Source organism: Strongylocentrotus purpuratus, unplaced genomic scaffold (genome assembly GCF_000002235.5).
Source record: "Strongylocentrotus purpuratus isolate Spur 01 unplaced genomic scaffold, Spur_5.0 spur5_scaffold_17, whole genome shotgun sequence".
Classification (NCBI taxonomy): Eukaryota; Metazoa; Echinodermata; class Echinoidea; order Camarodonta; family Strongylocentrotidae; genus Strongylocentrotus; species Strongylocentrotus purpuratus.
Window position 1 is genome coordinate 7385412 of NW_022145602.1, and position 19795 is coordinate 7405206.

The following is a 19795-nucleotide window of genomic DNA, read 5'->3' on the forward strand; positions in this document are numbered from 1 at the left end:
GTGGATCAACTTTATACATAAAGATACGGCTTGCGTACATGACTGCGTAGAAATATTTGATGGTCATGTTAGTTTATATTGCACGATACAATAAACCGTTTGTCGAGAGCTAGACGGGCATTAAAAGGATAGTTGAGTTTTGTTGCAGAGGGCGCTAAACATAATTTTTTTGTGTGAGATAACGAAAAAATGAGTGTCAAACTTTTAAAAGCATACAATGACAAAATCGTCTTTGTTTGATCAAAATCGGTATAGAGGCGGCTGAAATATCAATAAATATAAGAATAACTCATATTTGTGGGGCACCACAAATATTCGGTAATTTTGAACAAGCCGTTGAAAAAACGAGGTAGCGCCTTATACGTTTTATTCCAGCCAATGCCAATGTTGACTTTTTGTTGGCTATCATTTTCATGTTGGCTATAATACGCACAACCAGCCGGCCACTGAATTGTTTTTATCAATTAAATAATTAAATGACGGTCACCGTATTTTTTTTTAAAGTGGAGCTGAGTTGGTATGATCGTATTTAATCTAAATTTTTACACATTTTGGGGTCTAAAATTACCTTCATAGCAATTTTAGGTCTTAAAAGGGAACTAGAAATGTCATGAATAAGAATAAGAGCAATAACCATGCACTTTGAAGGCATTTGCGGTCCTAAACAAGAACTCAAATTTCTCTTTAACTGTTTACAGCACATTATTATTAGTTAAAGCCCTAAAGGCTCCCAGCAGACGAACCATAATATATTCTTTACAAAATATACAATAGTACATTCAGAATATTTAGAACACACTTATAATAAGTACACAAATTATAGGATCATAGTACTGTTTTGCACTTGTACCTTTTCTGCGAATTTTCATAAAGTTAACGATTTTATTTTTCAAATTATAATAAACTGAACTCATTTGCCGACGAAGTAGCACATCCACTTTTCAATTTGTGATTGTCTGATTTTAAAGTTGTTAGTGTATAACCCCACCTTCTGTGTGTTTTATCGATAGTTCATCATTAAAACTGACATAATTTCATTGTTTTCTTTTGACATAGAACAACTGCATGAAAAGGATAGGCGCACTATTAGAAAGAAATGTCTTAGTGTTTTTGTTTGCAATGATCCGAATGCTCAACTACATTTTTCATTCTGGTTTTCAAAACATCCCGAAATTTAGGCGGATACGACGGCAAGCTTTTGAATAACGGTTCGTCGGATTCCACTGCAGATATCAATAGTTCCCAGAAGTTTGCGTTTTCACTGAGCGTTTTTAATCTTTGCACCGTTTGGGTCCTGAACAAACACAATGATTTTAAAATCTGATCATGATAATGCCCGTATTGGTTTAACATCCGGTACCCGTGTCGCAAACCGGATTCGTTGTCCAGAAACCATAACCGTCTATCCGTTCTTGAGACTTCCAAGTTGTGAACCGGTTGCTTGAGCATGTACCGGTTCCACTGGAGGTTAACCAAGGAGTTGACTATCCGATCCAAATTCGCGGTTACATAGTCAAAGATGGCAAGATCGGACCACTGAATAAGTTCGACCAAATGATTATGATTTTTCATTAAATGCATGAGATCGGACTTATCAATAGTTTCTTGGCGTAGTGTTTCGTTCATACCCTTTAGTTCAGTGGGTATGAACGCGGGTTCTAAGTCGGGTATCCATTTTGTCGCGACGATTATTCGGCCTTGTTCCCAGCCAGCCGATGTGATGTTTTCTTTGACCGCCTCCCATTGCTCAATATCCGGTTCGATTCTCATCAAAACACCAAGCGGTAGATTTTCAATCCCAATTAACCGCGATAAATGGAAGGATAAGATTTCCCCTTGGATTTGATCGACGTTTTGTCGGTAACGGCAGCATAACCTCTCGCCATTTTCGAGGACAGCGAGGCGGTTGCTATCACGACCACAGCCCGGTAACAACCGCACAACGCGGTGAGATCGAATGTCGTTCCGCCACGCCCTGATGATCGCTTCTGACGTCCGGTTGGGAAGCAACTTCTCGGCGCTTTCGCTCCAGAAGATCCCATCCCGAAAAAGTTTGTAGTCGCCATTTAACTGATCACTCTCACCAGAATCATGTCTCATCTCTTTTGAAGATTTGTTTCCACGGTTACTAAGCACTTTCTCTGAATATGGATCATTTAAGATGTAATTACTTCGTGGTTGAGCGCGGTTATCTTTTGCCATGCGCCATGAAGGATCACCATGATCACTAAATCTCGCCGTGCCCGATTTCAAAGCATTCATCTTTCCCACTAATCCAATTGACGCTGGCCGAGCATCCCCTCTTCTCGTGTTAGTGTCTCCGACCCCACGTTCGAGTTTCCTTCGTGTTTTATTTACTTTTGATCGAGTAGGCTGACAATTATTCTTGAAACCCGAGGCACAAGAAATCGAAGTTGAAGAATCTCCTGCGTACTTCGCTTGGTTTCCGATGACTGCTCTGCCTCGATTTGATGGAGCATCGCCCCTCGATTGAATGCCAGTTGCGGGATCGCGTTCCCTCCTTGTTTGTGAGTACTCCCCTTCCGTGCGGTGATCGGTGCGAAATTCGCTTCCCGCCTTTTCTTCACGCGCGCTGTCGTCTGCACCAGCGTGAAGACGTAATCGTACATCTGACGGTGACCTCTCTTTCTTATCTCTCCCTCTCATCCCCACCTTGTCTTCTTCCGTTGCTCTTAATCGCCTTGGATTCGATTTCGGGATCAATTTATCTGCATCCATTTGAAAGTCTTCCATCGATAGATCTTCAGATTGGGGCGACATTTGGTTCTCTCCATTAGGGGCGACACTGAGCTGTAGTAGAGTGTAGAAAATAACGGCGTACATGGCCATACCGGCAAACCGTAGATCCGCCATTTTCAAGAACGTTCACGCAATAAAATTGGCAAATTTATCTTCAGATTACCATATTCAAATCATATTACTTCCTTGTGAGTGTCGTTGCGGCATTAGCTTTTCGTTTTTGCAGCAAAAATGCAATTCAATGAATGAACACGTTCATAAGACGTCCAGTTTGATGAGTCTACTCAGCTTAGAGGGGAAAAGAGTACAGTAGTTTTCAAATTAAGAAAACAAGTTCCAATGGATTTCCTACTTTCTATTTTTATGTAATCCGTATGGATTCGGAGTGAATTAATCGCAAAATCCAACATAGGCCTCTAGTCTGTTCTAGCCGCAACTCCCGGGGTGAACGTTGATGAATAGACTGCTCGGAGACCCTAGGCTCCAGTGCGGTCGAGTCGAACGAAACGTGAGCCGAAATCCTGCGAAATTTCGCGCCTCATTTTCTTGATTGACACCGCGAGTGCTCCCCTGGGAAACCCCTCCGAGATTCGGCCTGTTGGATAATACAAATAAAAGAAGGTAAAAAGATGAGAACAAGAGAAATATTGTTGCGTTTTCAGAGAGTACAACAAATATTAGCCTTTTGGCTACGTGTAAAGCTTGAACAACAGTCGTCATACTCGGGCAGTAAACTTCGTACCCTTTAAATCTCTCCTGGGAAACGTTAAACGCGTCCGTGCGTGCGTTGATAAAGAGACTTGACGATTAAAATGTTCATATTCAGAAGAACACAAATTGAAATGGCGTTACGCGATGGACAAGCTTTACTTTAACAAAACAAAACAATAAAAAGAAAGGAGTTACAAGTCCGTGAATGGGATGAGTTTGGTAGGGCAATTTCAATACGAAGTGAAATATGACAAAAATAAGGCAAAATTTTGGATAAAGTTTGTAATGCCTTTCATAAAAAAAACTATCTGAGACTTAGGATCATAATAAAATTGAAGTAATAAAATGCAAATCAGACTCCTAATCCACGGTTGCATCAAAAGGGTAGGGTCAGTGGTTTCTTTTGATTTGTGATTTGGAAAAAAATTGTGTCTCCATTTTTATTGCAATGATTATTTTCAACAACTTATTTAGTTTATTTTTATTATTTTCTGCACAACGGTTTCGACTGGCCCTACAGTATTCTTTCACAAATATTATAAATGAAAAAAAGAACTCGAAATTGAACGAACGAAAATGCAGTGACTTAACTTTAATGACTGAAAGAATTTTGAAAAGCGGATTACGATACACGTCATTATGGTCATTGTGGAGCATGTCTTTGATTGTTTTTCTCAAACAAACGATTTGTAGATTTTATAGACTATTCTAAGATGTACATTTTCTTATAAAAAGTAATTAGCATTTCAGATATCACAAAGCAGTAACAGAATTATTCGACAAATTTATGAAAATATGTTCTCCTCGTTTTAATAAATAGAAGAAAAACAAATTGTGATATCAACAGGCGCAATTACTGATTTCGTACTTCACAATTATTCTCTGCACAAAATGACAACAAATTGAAATAGGCTTTACACAATCCCAAAATATGATTTAACAGTATATACCTATTCCAATTTGTTACTCTGCAAAATACCAAATCAGTAATTTCGCCTGCCGATAACAACATTTCCGGCTACGCTTCTTTCAGATCCAAACAAAAAATAAATCATTCTCATATAAATTATCTATCACATAGATGCAAAACATAACAGTGTATAACAATGTAAATAGTGATGGAGCTTATATCAACGAGAGATTTTGATTTTTCACACAATGATTTCGTGATATTTGAAATGATGTTCTATTCATGAAAGGCATGCTTTTAAATAACCAATATTGTGCTATCGTTTCAATATAAATAAAACTGGATCTGGATGAAAAGAGTATATACACAAGACCCCTCTGCTGTATTGTTCTATTGTAAATATGACGATCATGACTTTTGGTGAACTAAAATAAAGTATACATTACATTTCAATACAGAGTAACAGCTTTATCATGAATCGACTCATCACGTACTATAACTGAGCCGAAAAATGAAACATGATTGTAGGTCATACTCTGAAGCAGGTGCATATGGAGCTATAAGACAGAATAAATATGCAGGAAAGTCACATTGACAAGAGTTGTGGCGACATTATACAGGAGGGGCTGAAAACCAACGAGGTACAACAAGAGACATTCCTCTTCAGGGTAAAAAGCATTAGTATCATTTAACATAATGTATTTTTAGAATATTATGGAAGTCTTTACTGTCTACTAGCAGGAGAACAGGACACAAATGATGACAAGAATTAGTCAATAATTAGTATTAAAAAAAAAGATTAGGTAATTATTATTGTTTGATAGCTTTTACCAAAACAGCTTAACGTTTTATTTTGCGAATAGAGACGCTATATAGGAACCTTGCACATTATGTTGATGTATTTATTGTACGTTAACCATCAAAAGGTATTGCATGTTGAATCTAAATTATCTGATACAGACTAAATCTCGCGAGAATGACGTGAATCGATTTAACAATTGATCTTATCTGAACACATAATAATTTAAAATACTCCAAATCATTCTGAAATCGAACATAAAATGCTTTCAGAAGCCAAGTGATTCATCATTTACGTAGCTATTTGTGAACAATTCAAATTAATTCAGCTCTAATAATTATCTGAAAACAGCTCTAACAATACAGCAAGAATTATCTGAAAACATATAAAACAAATCGTTAACCATACTCTTTCTGAAATCGAACATAAAGTGCTTTCAAACTGAAATGTTGATCATTTCCATGGCTTTGCGCAAAAAAATCAAATGAATTCAGCTCTAACAATTCGGCTCTAATAATTATCTGAAAACAGCTCTAATAATTCAGCAATAATTATCTGAAAGCATGAAAAACAAATCGTTAAAAAATACTCTGAACCATTCTAAAATCGAACATAAAATGCTTTCAGAACCCAAGACAGTGTTTATCACTCACGTGGCTATACGCAAGAAATTCAAATTCATGCAGCTCTAATAATTTATCAATAATTATCTGAAAACATATAAAACAAATCGTTAACAATACTCTTTCTGAAATGGAACATAAAGTGCTTTCAAAACCCAAGTGTTTCATCATTTACGTGGCTTTACGCGAAAAATTCAAATGAATTCATCTCTAACAATTAGATCGTATGATACCGGGGCATTAAACAATAAACATGATCGTTAAAATACTCATAAAATATTCTCAAAACCAACATAAAATGCTTTCAGAACGCAAGACAGTGTTTATGACTTACGTGGCCAAACGCGATTTTTTAAAAATGAATTCACCAGCTCTAATAATTGGATTGTATGATACCGGAGCATTAAACGATAAATTTGATCGTAAAATACTCATGAAACATTCTCGAAACGAACATAAAATGCTTTCAGAAGCCAAGTTTTGCATCATTAATGGCTATACGCGAACAATTCAAATGAATTCAGCTCTAATAATTGGATTGTATGATACCGGAGCATTAAACAATAAATATGATCGTTAAAATACTCATGAAACATTCTCGAAACGATCACAAAATGCTTTCAGAAGCCAAGTTTTTCATCATTTACGTGGCTTTACGCGAAACATTCAAATTCATTCAGCTCTAATAATTGGATTGTATGATACCGGAGCACTAAACATGATCGTTGAATACATAAACCATTCTGAAATCGAACATAAAATGCTTTCCAGAACCCAAGTGTTCATTATTAACATTCAAATGAATTCAGCTCTAATAATTATTGTTTGATACCGAAGCGTGCACTCGTTTTTTCTGAACTCCTCGTCACCGGGTTCGCTGGCCGGGGATGACTTCGTATACTCAATTCTCGGTCGATTTAGATGCAAATTGAGCGATGTTTCGACAAACCATGGAGTTTATGTATCATCCACTCGTATTACACAATCGGAGACGCAACCAAGACAAGCGTTCTCTATAATTATGACTTGAGGATTCTTCTTCGGTTTGAGCTCTTCATTGCTATGTTCATTATTCTACACGAGTTCTCAAACACGTTCGTTTCTTTAGATAGGGACGGGGGAAAGATGGATAGCTAGTTATATAGACTCACATGATAGATAGAGAGAAAGAGAAAAGGATGGGATAGAGAAAAGAGAGAAAGAGAGAAAGAAAGAGAGAGAGAGAGAGACAGAGAGAGAGAGAGAAAGAGAGAGAGAGAGAGAGAGAGAGAGAGAGATAGGGGGGGGGGGGAATCTTTATCAAATTTAAGATTTTCAATGTGTACCATGGCGAGTATATATAGGGCTCTTTTTTAGATTTGAAATGGGATAGTTTCAGAATCCATTCCCGCAATAGATTTCGATGCGAATTGAGCGATGTTGCGAAAAAAACGTGAGAGAGAGAGAGAGAGAGAGAGGGAAAGCGAAAGGGCGAGGGAGAGAGAGGGGGTGATTATACAATTTAAGACTTTACAATGAGTCACATGGCGAGGAGGGCCCCTTTTCTATTTTTGTATGCTGGTGATAGTTTCAGACTCCTTTCTCGTTTAAGATGCAAATTGAGCGATGTTATACGAAAAATCACAGACTTTTTGTATCACACACTAGTGTTACACACAACGAGATAAGCCTAACTTCACGCCTTTTCCCCCCTTTTTTCTCGATTTTACTGCAATTCATCCCTCCACAAACTAATCATGAAAATCATGAAAAAGGGAGGTATGTAAACTTTTTCTTAAAATTAACGAATGAGCGTTTATATCCGCACAAGGAAATAAAAGCAGAAGCCAAAGAATGTGTGACATTCTACATTATGTAACACATACATGTTGTTCACAGAAACCAGGAAGGTCGTGTCATAACACTGTACACTGTGTAAAAACTGACCGGGGAAATACTGATTGTGGAAATCAAATGCACCACGAAACTCATTCGAAACAAAATTATGCAATTCCCGAATATGAAGTGCTCATTGACGTCTTTAAAAGCAATCGTAATTTTGTCACAACCATGATGATAGACTAAAATGATCATTATTCTATCATCATTATTTCGAGATATTTAAAGATAAAGGTGAGTTCTGGTAATGCGATTGCATTGTGAAAGAAATGGTGTGGAATGGATCAGAAAAGTTGATCATATAGCATGTAAGTATTGGTGTGTAATGCACGGTTCTGGAATCTGGAGTCATCAAAATCATTATAAATTTGGCCCAGTCTTGGTAAGGTAACAATCACTGTACGCAGAAAGATGTATATGGGACAACACGAATGGTGTCGGGGCTAGTACTACCTTCATTTCCTTATCTTTATATGCTCATTACTCAGCCAGTATACATTTTCTTCCAAAATGTTATTGTTTCGCACATGACATTAATAATCTTGAACATTCAGTGTAAGTTTCGTTAGATTCTATGAGAATTCATTTTCATTTTTTACCAGAACTCAAGTTTATTTAATCAAAAGTTATCCCTTTTGACCTGGTGAAATAATTCAATATGAACGTACTGATTGTTTTATCAACAATTTAAAAAGGGGGTTCAACTACGTGCTCTGTACTCATAGAAATAAAAATAAAAAATCCCTCACCACAGGGTCCTCTGTTACAGTATTTATTCGCATTTAATTTGAACAAAAAAAATGAAATACGTGTATTTAAGTCTAATTAAAAACTGTCCTTTCCATACTAAGGGATGGAGGCAGATCAGGAGAGGGTTGGGGTTGGGTGGGGGGGGGGGGGGAAACCTTGGCGAAATTAGTATGAACAAAAGGAGCATGAAACTGAGATAAAGAAAAGTAAACATACACAATTATGAAATAAACAAATACGGACAGTGAGAAGACGGAGATGCAATGAAAGACATTCACATGATTAATACAAAATTATGGGAGGGGAGGGGGGGGGGGGGCGAACTTGCTTTGCCCCTGTGCTGGATATAGGCTACTCTGCAATAATCTACATGTACTCCCGAACAATGTCTCTTTTAGATATAGTTGTAGATAAGGATACGCACTTGTCTAAATTATATTGAAAAACCAACAACGAATATGATAATCAAATTGAAAATTGTAGGTACACGTAACAGGGCAAGCACTGAATGCATATGTACACACGAATTTGGAAGCATTATTAAGCATAGTGCATATTATCATGATTATAATGGATAACATACTGTAGTTGTGAATTTACACATTTTTGTCTACTTTTTCTTCTTCTTTATTTGGTTTCTTCTTCTTCTTTATTTTCTCTTCTTCTTCTCCTTCCTCTTATTTGACTTCTACTTCCTTTCCTTATTCTTCCTCTTCTTCTACTTCTTCCTCTTCTTCTTCTTCTTCTTCTTTTTCTTCTTCTTCTTCTTCTTCTTCTTCTTCTTCTTCTTCTTCCTCTCCCTCTTATTCTCCCTCTAGTTCCGATCTCCATTACATTGAGAGAAGAAAAAAAAGAATACACTAAGTGTAAACACAGCAACAAAAACGATCCTACGATGGAATCATTATTGAGAACAGAATACACCATAATGGCTTTATACTGTGGGGATTTACTCTTTTTTTCTTTTCTTCCAAGAATAGTCTAAGAACCAATATATACGCACAATAAGCGATTAGTAGACCCCTGCACACAGCATGTGAAAAATGTTCTTCTTTTTCCTCCTTCTTCTATTTCCTCCTCCTCCTTCTACTTCTTCTTCTTGATGTCGTTGTTCTTGTTCTTGTTCTTGTTCTTGTTCTCCTTCTTCTTTCTTCTTCTCCTTTTTCATTCTTCCTTTCCTTCTTCTTATTTTCCTTCTTCTTTCTTCTTCTTCTACTTCTTCCATTTTTTTCCTTCTTCTTCTACAATTTCTTTAAGTTATATCCGACTCTCAAGTCCATTCAGAGAGAACCTCCCCCCACCCCCACAAATAAAGAACAAAAACAAGCAACAAAAAAAAACGAACAACAAAGTGTAGCATTATAAATAAAATCTTCATATTAATTAAGTAAACAATATTGACAATAGTTGACATCATGTGTAATTATATAAAATTGGGGTTCATGTATTCCTTTCTCCAAGAATGAAGTACCAGCGACCCGCATACAATATGCATACAAGGTGATTAGTAGCACCATGCATTTACTCCACGGTAGCACCATGCGCGGTCATAGCCCCCACTAAATACAACATGAGAAAATGTTTTTCTTTTCTTTTCTGGTGGCTTTATTCGCGCCTTTTCAGCGCTAAATCCGCCCGGAGGACACTCGGGCCAATTTGTAGCAATTTGACATACCTACCGGTGACTTATTGAAAAAAAAACTCTTTTTTAAGCTGTAATCCCTTTTATTCATACTTCTATTCATCAGAGGACTTGATATCGTTTTATGCGGTTGGAGAAAAAAAAAGTACTGTATCTAAGCGTTGGCCTTTATACAGAGCCAGTGGTCTGTCTGTTTCTCTCTCTCTGTGTCTGTCTGTCTGTCTGTCTCTCTCTCTCTGTCGATATTAAGTATACTTAATATCGGGTATGCCTACGCTTGGGCCTATTATAACATGCTACTACATGTACCTTCATTCTTAACCTGCGCTTTGCACGTTAGTCCTTTGTTAATATCATTTTTGAAAGAGAGAGAGAGAGAGAGAGAGAGAGAGGGGAAGAGAGGGAGAGAGAGAGAGAGAGAGAGAGAGAGAGAGAGAGAGAGGGGAAGAGAGGGAGAGAGAGAGAGAGAGAGGGGGGGCACAGAGAGAGATGAAGATGGAGAGAGAGAGAGAGAGAGATAATAAAGGGAGAGAGAGAGAGAAGGATATGGATAGATAGATAGAGAGAGAGAGAGAGAGGGCGAGAGGATGAGAGATCAGAGATGGCATGAAAGTGACCCTCACCCCTTAAAAACACACACAACAACAACAACAACAGAGCATGGGATAGAGAAATAAATACTGTAGGGAAACGAGAAAAAATGTAAATCCAAACTCTTACATATAAGCATAGACCCTTTTTTGCATATATTCATTTAAAGCAACCAGATAATATTTCAAATGGAGCCTTAATTTCTCTCCCTCAAACCGATTTCGGTGGCACCTCTGTGACTAAAACGATGCAATCGAATGCTACGGAAAACAGTGAAATTGAGAAAAATATCCCGTCTTACTCAACACCGGATACCGCGTTACCGTGGAAACGGGCTAGCAAATCCAATCGCTACTTGTAACAGTGTACGGTTGACATTGAACATAGATTTAAGTCACATATCACATGAAAAGTATTGGAGAGGGAAAAAAAGTATTGAAGAAAGGAGAGGATTACGTAGTCCGCCTACACGCAGTTGTGGAAAATGTAGGCTAAACGTTTCAACAGCTACTTATCTATTAAAGGTAAAGACCAGTTATGGTCATGCGATTGCATTGTGAAAGAAACGTTGTGGAATCGATCAGAAAAGGTTGATCATCTAGCATATAAGTATTGGTGTGTACTGCAAGGTTCTGGAATCATCAAAATTATAAGAAATTTGGCCCAGTCTTCGTAAAGTTACAAGCACTGTACACAAAAAGATGTATATGGGACTATACGCACACGTGCGCGACACGTGTGTTTATCTCTCACACACCAATAGATAAACTAATTTACCAAATATATCAATTGGTAGGCGGTTTCCCGGCAAAAATTTTATCATCATGTATTAGTCAAAACATATTCTTTCACATGATTGGTAATAAGAGCTTCCATTTCATTTTTTGAAATTGGGGCGTTTCCAATACTGATCTTTACCTTTAAAGGAACGATGCTGTTCGCCTACAGAATGTATAGAATGAATCAAGTGTATCATTTTTTTCATGGAAGAGTTTTAAATTATATTTAGAGGGAGCAGAAAGTTCAGGAACGATATCAAAGTTAGAGATGAAAATGTTAATAGTTAAAGAATATAGAGCAATTCTGAAAGTTTGGATTTATGAAAATAATGAAGTTCCTTCCAAAGGCATTTTAGTCATGGTGTACGTTTAGATATGCTGTTAGAATAAATAAAAAACAACAACAGCAAAACGACTAAACATTAAAACAAACAAACAAAACAAATCCAAAAAAAAATCACAAAACAAAAGCTATACAACAAAAAGGAAAAAATGTAAACAAACAAAAATCAAGACAAATACGAAAAACTATCAAAGAACCCCCTCCCCCGAAAAACAACAACAAATAACAAACATAAAACTGCTTTTTTTCATATTTCATAATGCAATGAACAGTATATGGGATCCGGACAGCCCCCCCCCCCCCCCCCCCCCCCCGTGATCTTCGAAGTTACTTACTAATTTGAACTGACAGAATGTTATAAACGCAACTTCCGTTCACGTATATGTTCATGGTATACTGTTTGAGAAGAAGAAGAAGAGGTGGGGGTGGGGGGGGGGGGGGGCTCGTCAGTCCCTCCATCCACCTATCTCTCTAACCCATCCTTTTATAATTGATTTGCCATCAATTAGGATACACGTTCAGTGGCTTTATACAATTATTCTGCTCTCATTGATCACATATGCAAAGCTTCGCCGCCTAAAACATGCCTCAGAGCATTTGAAAGAGATACAGTTATGATTTTCGTAAAAGGCCCCTGATGGGGGAACATGTCGTAAAACCAAATGGCCTGGATCGCTGGTTTCTATTCAAATTAGGTTGTTATCAAGATAGCAGACGCTTGCTTTGGTCATGTTGAATGTACAAATAGGAGGGCTAAAGCCGTCATTGTAATACAGAGAATTTGGGAAACATCTCATCGTTTTATTCTCGCATAAATGTTACACAAACATCATGGCAATGATTGCGCAGACAATAACGCAATCAAAAGGACACCTCGTATGCAACAGGTTCTTACAGGCAAAATACCCATGCAATGGCAAGTGTAAAACATAACCTTTAAATTACTGCACACGGATATATATATATATATATATATATAGTACATGGGCAGATGTGCAGTAACCATTATGCATGGTCATACAAATAGGTTTTGTTTAACATGTTAAAATCAATGCAGTCGACACGAATAACCTTGGTACGTGTGGCTCGAGTGAGTTCTATTTTGTCGCGGTGTTGAAGAAAAACCTCACATAACTGTAGCCATTTGAGTCAGGTGTTGCATTGAAAAGAACCATGTTGATTCGGTAGAAATGAAAATATTCATGTAGGTGGTCCATTGTACATACATCATTCAAGAATGATACCTAATATCAAAATCACATGAATTTACTTGCACGTAGAGCTTTGAATTTGGCCATGGATATGCTAGCGACGATTTTGTGTAATGGTAACATATTTATACTCAGTACTTCAAGTGTCAGTAGTAGTAGCAGCAGCAGTAGTGGTATTATTATTATTAGAAGTAGTAGAACTACTAGCAGTAGTAGTAGTAGTAGTAGCAATCATAATAATAGTAGTAATGGTAGCAGTAGTAGTAGTAGTAGTAGTAGTAGTAGTAGTAGTAGTAGTAATAGTAGTAGTCGTTGTCATCGTGTCATATCACCAGTATTTATAAAACGTCTTGATTATGAGCCCTAGTTCTCTCGCATGCAATCACTATAAAATAATCGAATCTTATTTTGAGGTGTAACCCCCCCCCCCTCTTGGCGGCAAATGCTACCGCTCCCCAAAACCTAACCTCTCCCCTTCCTATAAAACTGACAACGAAATCGTGTAATTATACCTCGTTAAATCATCGAATTGTTACGGACAATTGCGGTTGTGGTTAAGAGGATTCGCGTGCAACTGTAAATCCACAGCGTTTTTTTTCTCTTTCATTTTTCTTTATCTTCTTTTTCTTTTTAAAGGTTTATTGGGCCTATCCATGAACTGTGTATTTATGAAGGAGCCATATGAATTGTGCAGTCTACTGCGCAAGCCATCATTATGAGAAGGCTAATTTTCTAATTATCTATCAATTCCCAGTTGGTTTTCGAAAGCCGCCCGCTAATTTATTTTCCGTGCAGATTTTCCCCTTTTCTCGTTCCTGCTATAGCTCTTGAATACTTTAGAGGCTATTTATTTTTAATGGGGCTGTGGCCATTATCTAGTTCTTTCTAGGGTGTTCTGTCATTCCGCTTGATCATAAAAACGATATTCATATCCACCCATCTGCATCGCCATCTCCCAAGTCCTTTCACCCCTTCCTCTCCCTCGCTCCCCATCTAATGTATCTAGTAAATCTCTAGATATTATCAATAATACATTTTTATACATTTTCCTCTGCCAATCTCTTTCTGATACCCACTTACTAATAATTCTTCCTTCCCATCTCCCTACCCTTTCTTCCCTCCATCTCACTGTTTCTGTCTCTGTGTGAGCATGCGCGTGTAATTCTCTCTCTCTCTCTCTCTCCTTCAACTTCTCTCTCTTTCTCTTTCATATACCCCTCTCTCTCTCTCTCTCTCTCTTTCATACCTTCTCTCTCTCTCTCTCTCTCTCTCTCTCTCTCTATCTCTCTCTCTCTCCTACTTTCTCTCACACTTCCTCTCATTCTCGCTTGTTCGGTCTTTATCGAAATAAAAATTTTCCCAACCTGGCTCCTTGAAAGAAAAGAAAAAACATAGTCTGAAATACAAGCATGCCACATAAACCTGGTTTACACATCGCCCCTCGTAATCAAATCATGACACAGGAGTTTGTTACTGGTTAGAAGTCAAGGCAAGAATGTGAGATTGACAAGATCCATCGCATATTTAATTCATAAAAGGACTAAAATTCACCTTGAGTGATGGCACGCTATGGTTGATCTTTTTCCCCACGAATGGCGACAATGTCTTTTGTCGAATGTCTCATTTCATGTATAAACATTATTTCAGAACTTTAAAGGTACCCCTTAGGAGAAAAAAGGTGTCGGCATAGATCCCCTCCCACATGCTTTGGGTTGTTTATGTTTCGTTATTGCAAGAGAGCGAGAGAGAGAGAGAGAGAGAGAGAAAGAGAGAGAAGTGAAAAAGGGGGAGGGGGTAAACGTAGATAAAATACTGCTCACGGTTTACCGATATGATCTTAATATTGGATGTTATGATGTCAAAACATGATACAGATACATAAGTAAACATGAACAACAAACCAACGTAAATAAACGTAAAAGGAATGTAAAGAGAGAAAAGGACTGTAAAGAATTTAAAACAAAAAAAAATCAAAATATGTAAACCTGCAATATTTCGCTACGTCATGAGCTGATGAACGAGTGTTGTAACCCTGTTGTGAGAACGGTATATATTCTGTGTTGCACCGTGTTTAAATGCAAATCAACCATATAATATCATTTCGTCGGAAACCAGACTGCTTAAAATTAATCATAAAGCAATATTTTGCTTTGTTTCAACCTGCGCAGACTATTCTTAAAATCTTCAACAAATTTTGTCTGTAAAGTTATTGAAATACTGTATTAACTCTGCTCTACTTCATTAAATACATATCTTGCGTATTAGTAAAGTTAATCTAAAAAAATATAATGCTTATCTGTTCCACGTTTTTGTTTTGGCCCCTCACCTGCATAATATATGGCATACCACCACATGAGATAATAGTACACCATATTCGATTACTAAAATGTACGTATAATACTTTCACACGTATTACACAGCTTATTTTATTTCTTATTGTTGAATACAGAAATTTCCACATTTTCTTGAATGCAATAAAAATCTGTAGAATACGATATTTTAGCCTATAATTTTGGCAGAGAGAGAGAGAGAGAGTGGTAAGGAAAGAGGAAAATTCTCACAAAGGTACCTCCTCAAACATGTGCTACCCATATGGGGAAAAAAAATCAGTATATGACCTAGTTTTCCAAGGTATATATTACCAAATATGCTCCTAATTTACTTAGAAAATCATATTTACATCATTACATGCATGTATTTATGCATTGTGCGCTTGTTACATGTATTTTCGCCTCCTCCTCCTCCTCAAAACTGTTCATACTTGCTTCCGTCTCGACCCCCCTAAAATTGAGAGATGTTTTTTCTAAATATACCCCTTCATCACAATATAACATGAAAGGTGTCTGTGGTATACACCCCAAACATGAATATTTTCAACATAGCATTCTTATTTTGTCCATAGGTGCGTCCATATTTTCGAAAATTCAATTTGCATTTGGTGGAATCGAAATTCGGCTCTTAGACTTGTACACGGCAAAGCGATCCTATAATCTTTGAACACCAAGCAACGTCCACAATTTCAGTTCATTTTGTTAGGTGGATTAGCTGGAACTTCCTTATATATTCCCTCAAATTATCTCTGCACGTCTCTTTTTTCTAGAGACTTCTTATCCTTCAAAATATCTGTTTCCGTCTTCACCTATCAAGTAAATATATTGTTAGTTTAACATTTCCATTACAAATATTTTCCTCAAAAATTCTTCAAAAGGAAATGGGAAACTGCTACTTAATCCTATTAGAACATTGCTACTTAATCCTATTAGAACATGGAATGAGCTTAAAAGCTATTTTATATATATGTTTCTATCCAAAATAATTGTTAAGACAATAAGAAACTTTAACGATATTGAGCTTCTATTACAAACATGCATATATAATCTTTATGTAAAAAGTAAAATAAGATTCCAACAATCATTTAAAATAAATCTGTTCACAATTATATTTTTGCTTTACTCTTCTAAAAATGTTTTTAACCATTAGGACTAATTAGTCTTTAAGTATTATTGTATATTATCATATACTATAAAATTCAACCATTAAACCCATACAAATATTTTCCTTTCAACTAATCTTCTTATGTCACAATTAAAATGCTGTTATAGAGTTCGTGTTAAAACTAATGGCTATACCATATCTCCACTTCGGGACTACATGGGCTATCCAACTTGAGAATAAAATAATTGGCAAAATCATTCAACATCGTCGCTAATATCATGTTCATGTATGTGTGGAAGAGAAACATGTATCAACTATTTAGTATAATATTCAGGGTTTATACAATCCTGTAAATATAGTTTTAAGGGCGTTTGCCAGAAAAGCATGATGAAAAGCTATCGGACTTGAAAATAAACAACACCTACAAAATGTGTGAAATTGCACAAATCACTGAAAATATATTTCGCAAAAATGTTACTTCTCCTCAATCGCTTCCAGTACGATAATTGTAGGCTATATAGCATCGTTTATACATTTATGTTATTGGAAAAAGATTTATCTAGATATTTGTCAGAGGCAATGCCAGGATCTCGAAGAGAAAACTATTGAATCAGATATATTATGTTACACAAAGAACTGACTGACATGCGAGAGAAAATAATGTTTTTTAATGGAAAATTCCAATTCCTTCTACTTTCTCACTCTGATTAATTTTACGCTGAAAAATGGCGGCTGTGCCATGTAGTCAACCGCTCGAGTTTTCATTGATTTGTTGATCAAGATGTAAACCTGTACATCATGTACAATTTACGTAGTCACCATGTCACATACGATCTTGCACGCAGAACATAACCTTATTTGCAATGTGATTTGTAGTCGAGAGATTCGACACTATAGATAGCACTATACGGTAATATTTGTGGATAATTCTATAGATAATGGAACATTGTAATGTTGGGGTAATGTTCTTTTAATGATAATATCTCTTTGATTCTACAAATGACAGGGATGACACAGTCAATGACTAACTCAAATGTATCAGACTATTAGACCCAACATATTGTAAGCTATGTGAATAAGGGAAATAAAAGAAAGCTACACGTAAAGTTATGTATGACTCCGTACATTGAAACTTCAGTTAAACAAAGTCCTATCAAAATTATTCCACCATATTTTATCCTGTAATAATATATCCTATCTATTTCTCCCTGCTTCATATTTTCGTGATCACGAACCCAGGCAGTTATAGGGATAATTGCCATGATACAGGGGTTGGATTCGGGGAGACTCAAGGCGAAATCAGCATTATTATAGTTTAAAAAGAGGAAGCGACAAGAGAAGGGCATAGTGCATACAGACCTATATAAAGAAGCTTCAAAGACAAACAAATACAAAGACAGACTGCATGTTTTTCGAAAATTAATGAGCCTATAAGTATAACTTACCAAATGGTGCACACAATAAATTTCCAGTGGTGGTTGTTTCCTATAACCGCGATATCTCTTGCAGTCGAAATATTCTTATTAAATGCCGGGATTAAAAGTCGTCTGCAAAGAAAACCTTCTGCGTTTTATCAACAAGAACGGGGCTGCTGGTAGTCCATTAACTTCCTTTTCAATAAAAATGACAAATGATGGTATCATAAAGGAGGAGAAATCCAAAGAACAGATTGTTAATTGACCCGGTTCTATTCGAAATCAAAACAGTTGCAGGTCTTCCATGGACTACAGTCCGCCTGAACCGTCCGCGGCCAACGAGCGCTTTTGGTATACTGACAATTTTCGCGGAGCGCCGATAATGCTCAGCACGTCAGCTTATATTGTCTGCCGCCTCCGGTACTTGTCCCACGCCTTGCGTTCCGTGTAGGGTAAGATCAGACAGAGCAGGGTAGGGATTATCCACGGGGAGGGGTGACGTTAAGAAAATCGGAACCTATATGGTTATTGATCGGATAGAGAGATTTAGGGTGGGAAAAACAAGACCGGATGAAACGCTCAATAGCTTCGGACATCGATCGAAATCTGGAATGCGGTAAACAACTTCCACAACTATTTTCTTGAATACCTGTAATGATTTTTGTTTTACTTGAAGGACAGCTTACCCCAGCATACACGGGATTTTTAATTTTAAAGTTTGAAATTCGATGCCCATTTCATCCTTATCCTCCTTCTTTTTCTTCATCTTGTTTTTGTTTCTCTTTTTGTTGTTGTTGTTGTTCTTTCTCCCCTTCTTCTTCTTCTTCTTCTTCTTCTTCTTCTTCTTCTGTTTTCTTCTTTAAAACAAAATTAAGGTCGTTGCTTTAAATGATATATCTTGCAAAGTGGACATATCAGTATCTTCGTTACGTAATTTATTTTCTAAAATTTGATATTTTGTTTTGTACTACTCCTGAAATTTGGCGAATCAAAAGATTCGAGTAGGGGGGGGGGGTGTGATTGGTAAGTGAGTGTCGGGGTAAAAACAGAAAGTCTTGAATGCATTTGCAGTGACGAGAAAAAAGCTGTTTAAAAATGCATCACAAATGAAAAGTGATAAAATAGGGCTTTTTCAGGATCCCGGGGAAGCTTGCAAAATACAGTTTTATGAACATTAATTAAAGTAATCCGTATACAGCATACTTTTTGTCAAATTTATTTTGCCACAACTTGCACAATTAGATTGATGCAAGCTTACGTTACTGTTCGTTTTGATCGATTATTTGGACAATTTAAAAAAAAAGTTCCCGATAACTTTCACATATTTTAGTATGATTGATAAACTTGCTTTGATATTTGAATATTCTCTATACACATGATACTCGTAGATGAAATCAGATATCCAATGAAAATGTAGGCCACTATTAAAATGACCAATTACCTCTAGCCAACAGTTTCTTGGCTTGACTGGCACTTGTCAATCAAAAGGCATTGTTTGAAGCTTAAACCTATTAATCCGTTTAATCTGTAGAAGATTAACTAAGTCAATTAAGAGTGATCATTATTATAGAATAGAACAGAACTTGAGCAACTATCTCTGTGACGTAATATTTTTGTAGTGACAGATTGTCGATGAAAAAAGAAAGAAAGTTCAGCTTGAGTTCTGGAAACAAAAGTTACACTGAATGTTCAAATGACAAATATATGACATGTCACATGTACCAAACAATCTTGGTAAAAAAATGTATGGGGGTTGAGCAATGAGCATAGAAAGATTGTTACGAGATTTAACCCATACAAGAAAGATGATTATACGTTTCAAGCGCTTTATCCACGTAACACAATTTGTAATTTTGCTTACTTACTTTCAAGTGTGGATTATTTTTTTCAAATGAAAATAGATTTACTTTCAATCATTTCGATTGTTCGATATTGTTCAAAGTCAAAG

The 19795-nt window shown here is 36.6% G+C and overlaps 1 protein-coding gene across 1 annotated transcript; it reads right to left on the reverse strand.

Moving 5' to 3' along the window:
- Window positions 1-862: 862 nt before the first annotated feature.
- On the reverse strand, window positions 863-18336 carry LOC100890869 (four-jointed box protein 1). Its single transcript, XM_011663882.2, has 2 exons — window positions 17878-18336; window positions 863-3355 (listed from the first exon to the last, which is right to left on the reverse strand). Exon 2 carries the CDS (start codon window positions 2872-2874, stop codon window positions 1102-1104), a length of 1773 nt encoding a protein of 590 aa, XP_011662184.2. The 5' UTR covers window positions 2875-3355; window positions 17878-18336; the 3' UTR covers window positions 863-1101.
- Window positions 18337-19795: the final 1459 nt, after the last annotated feature.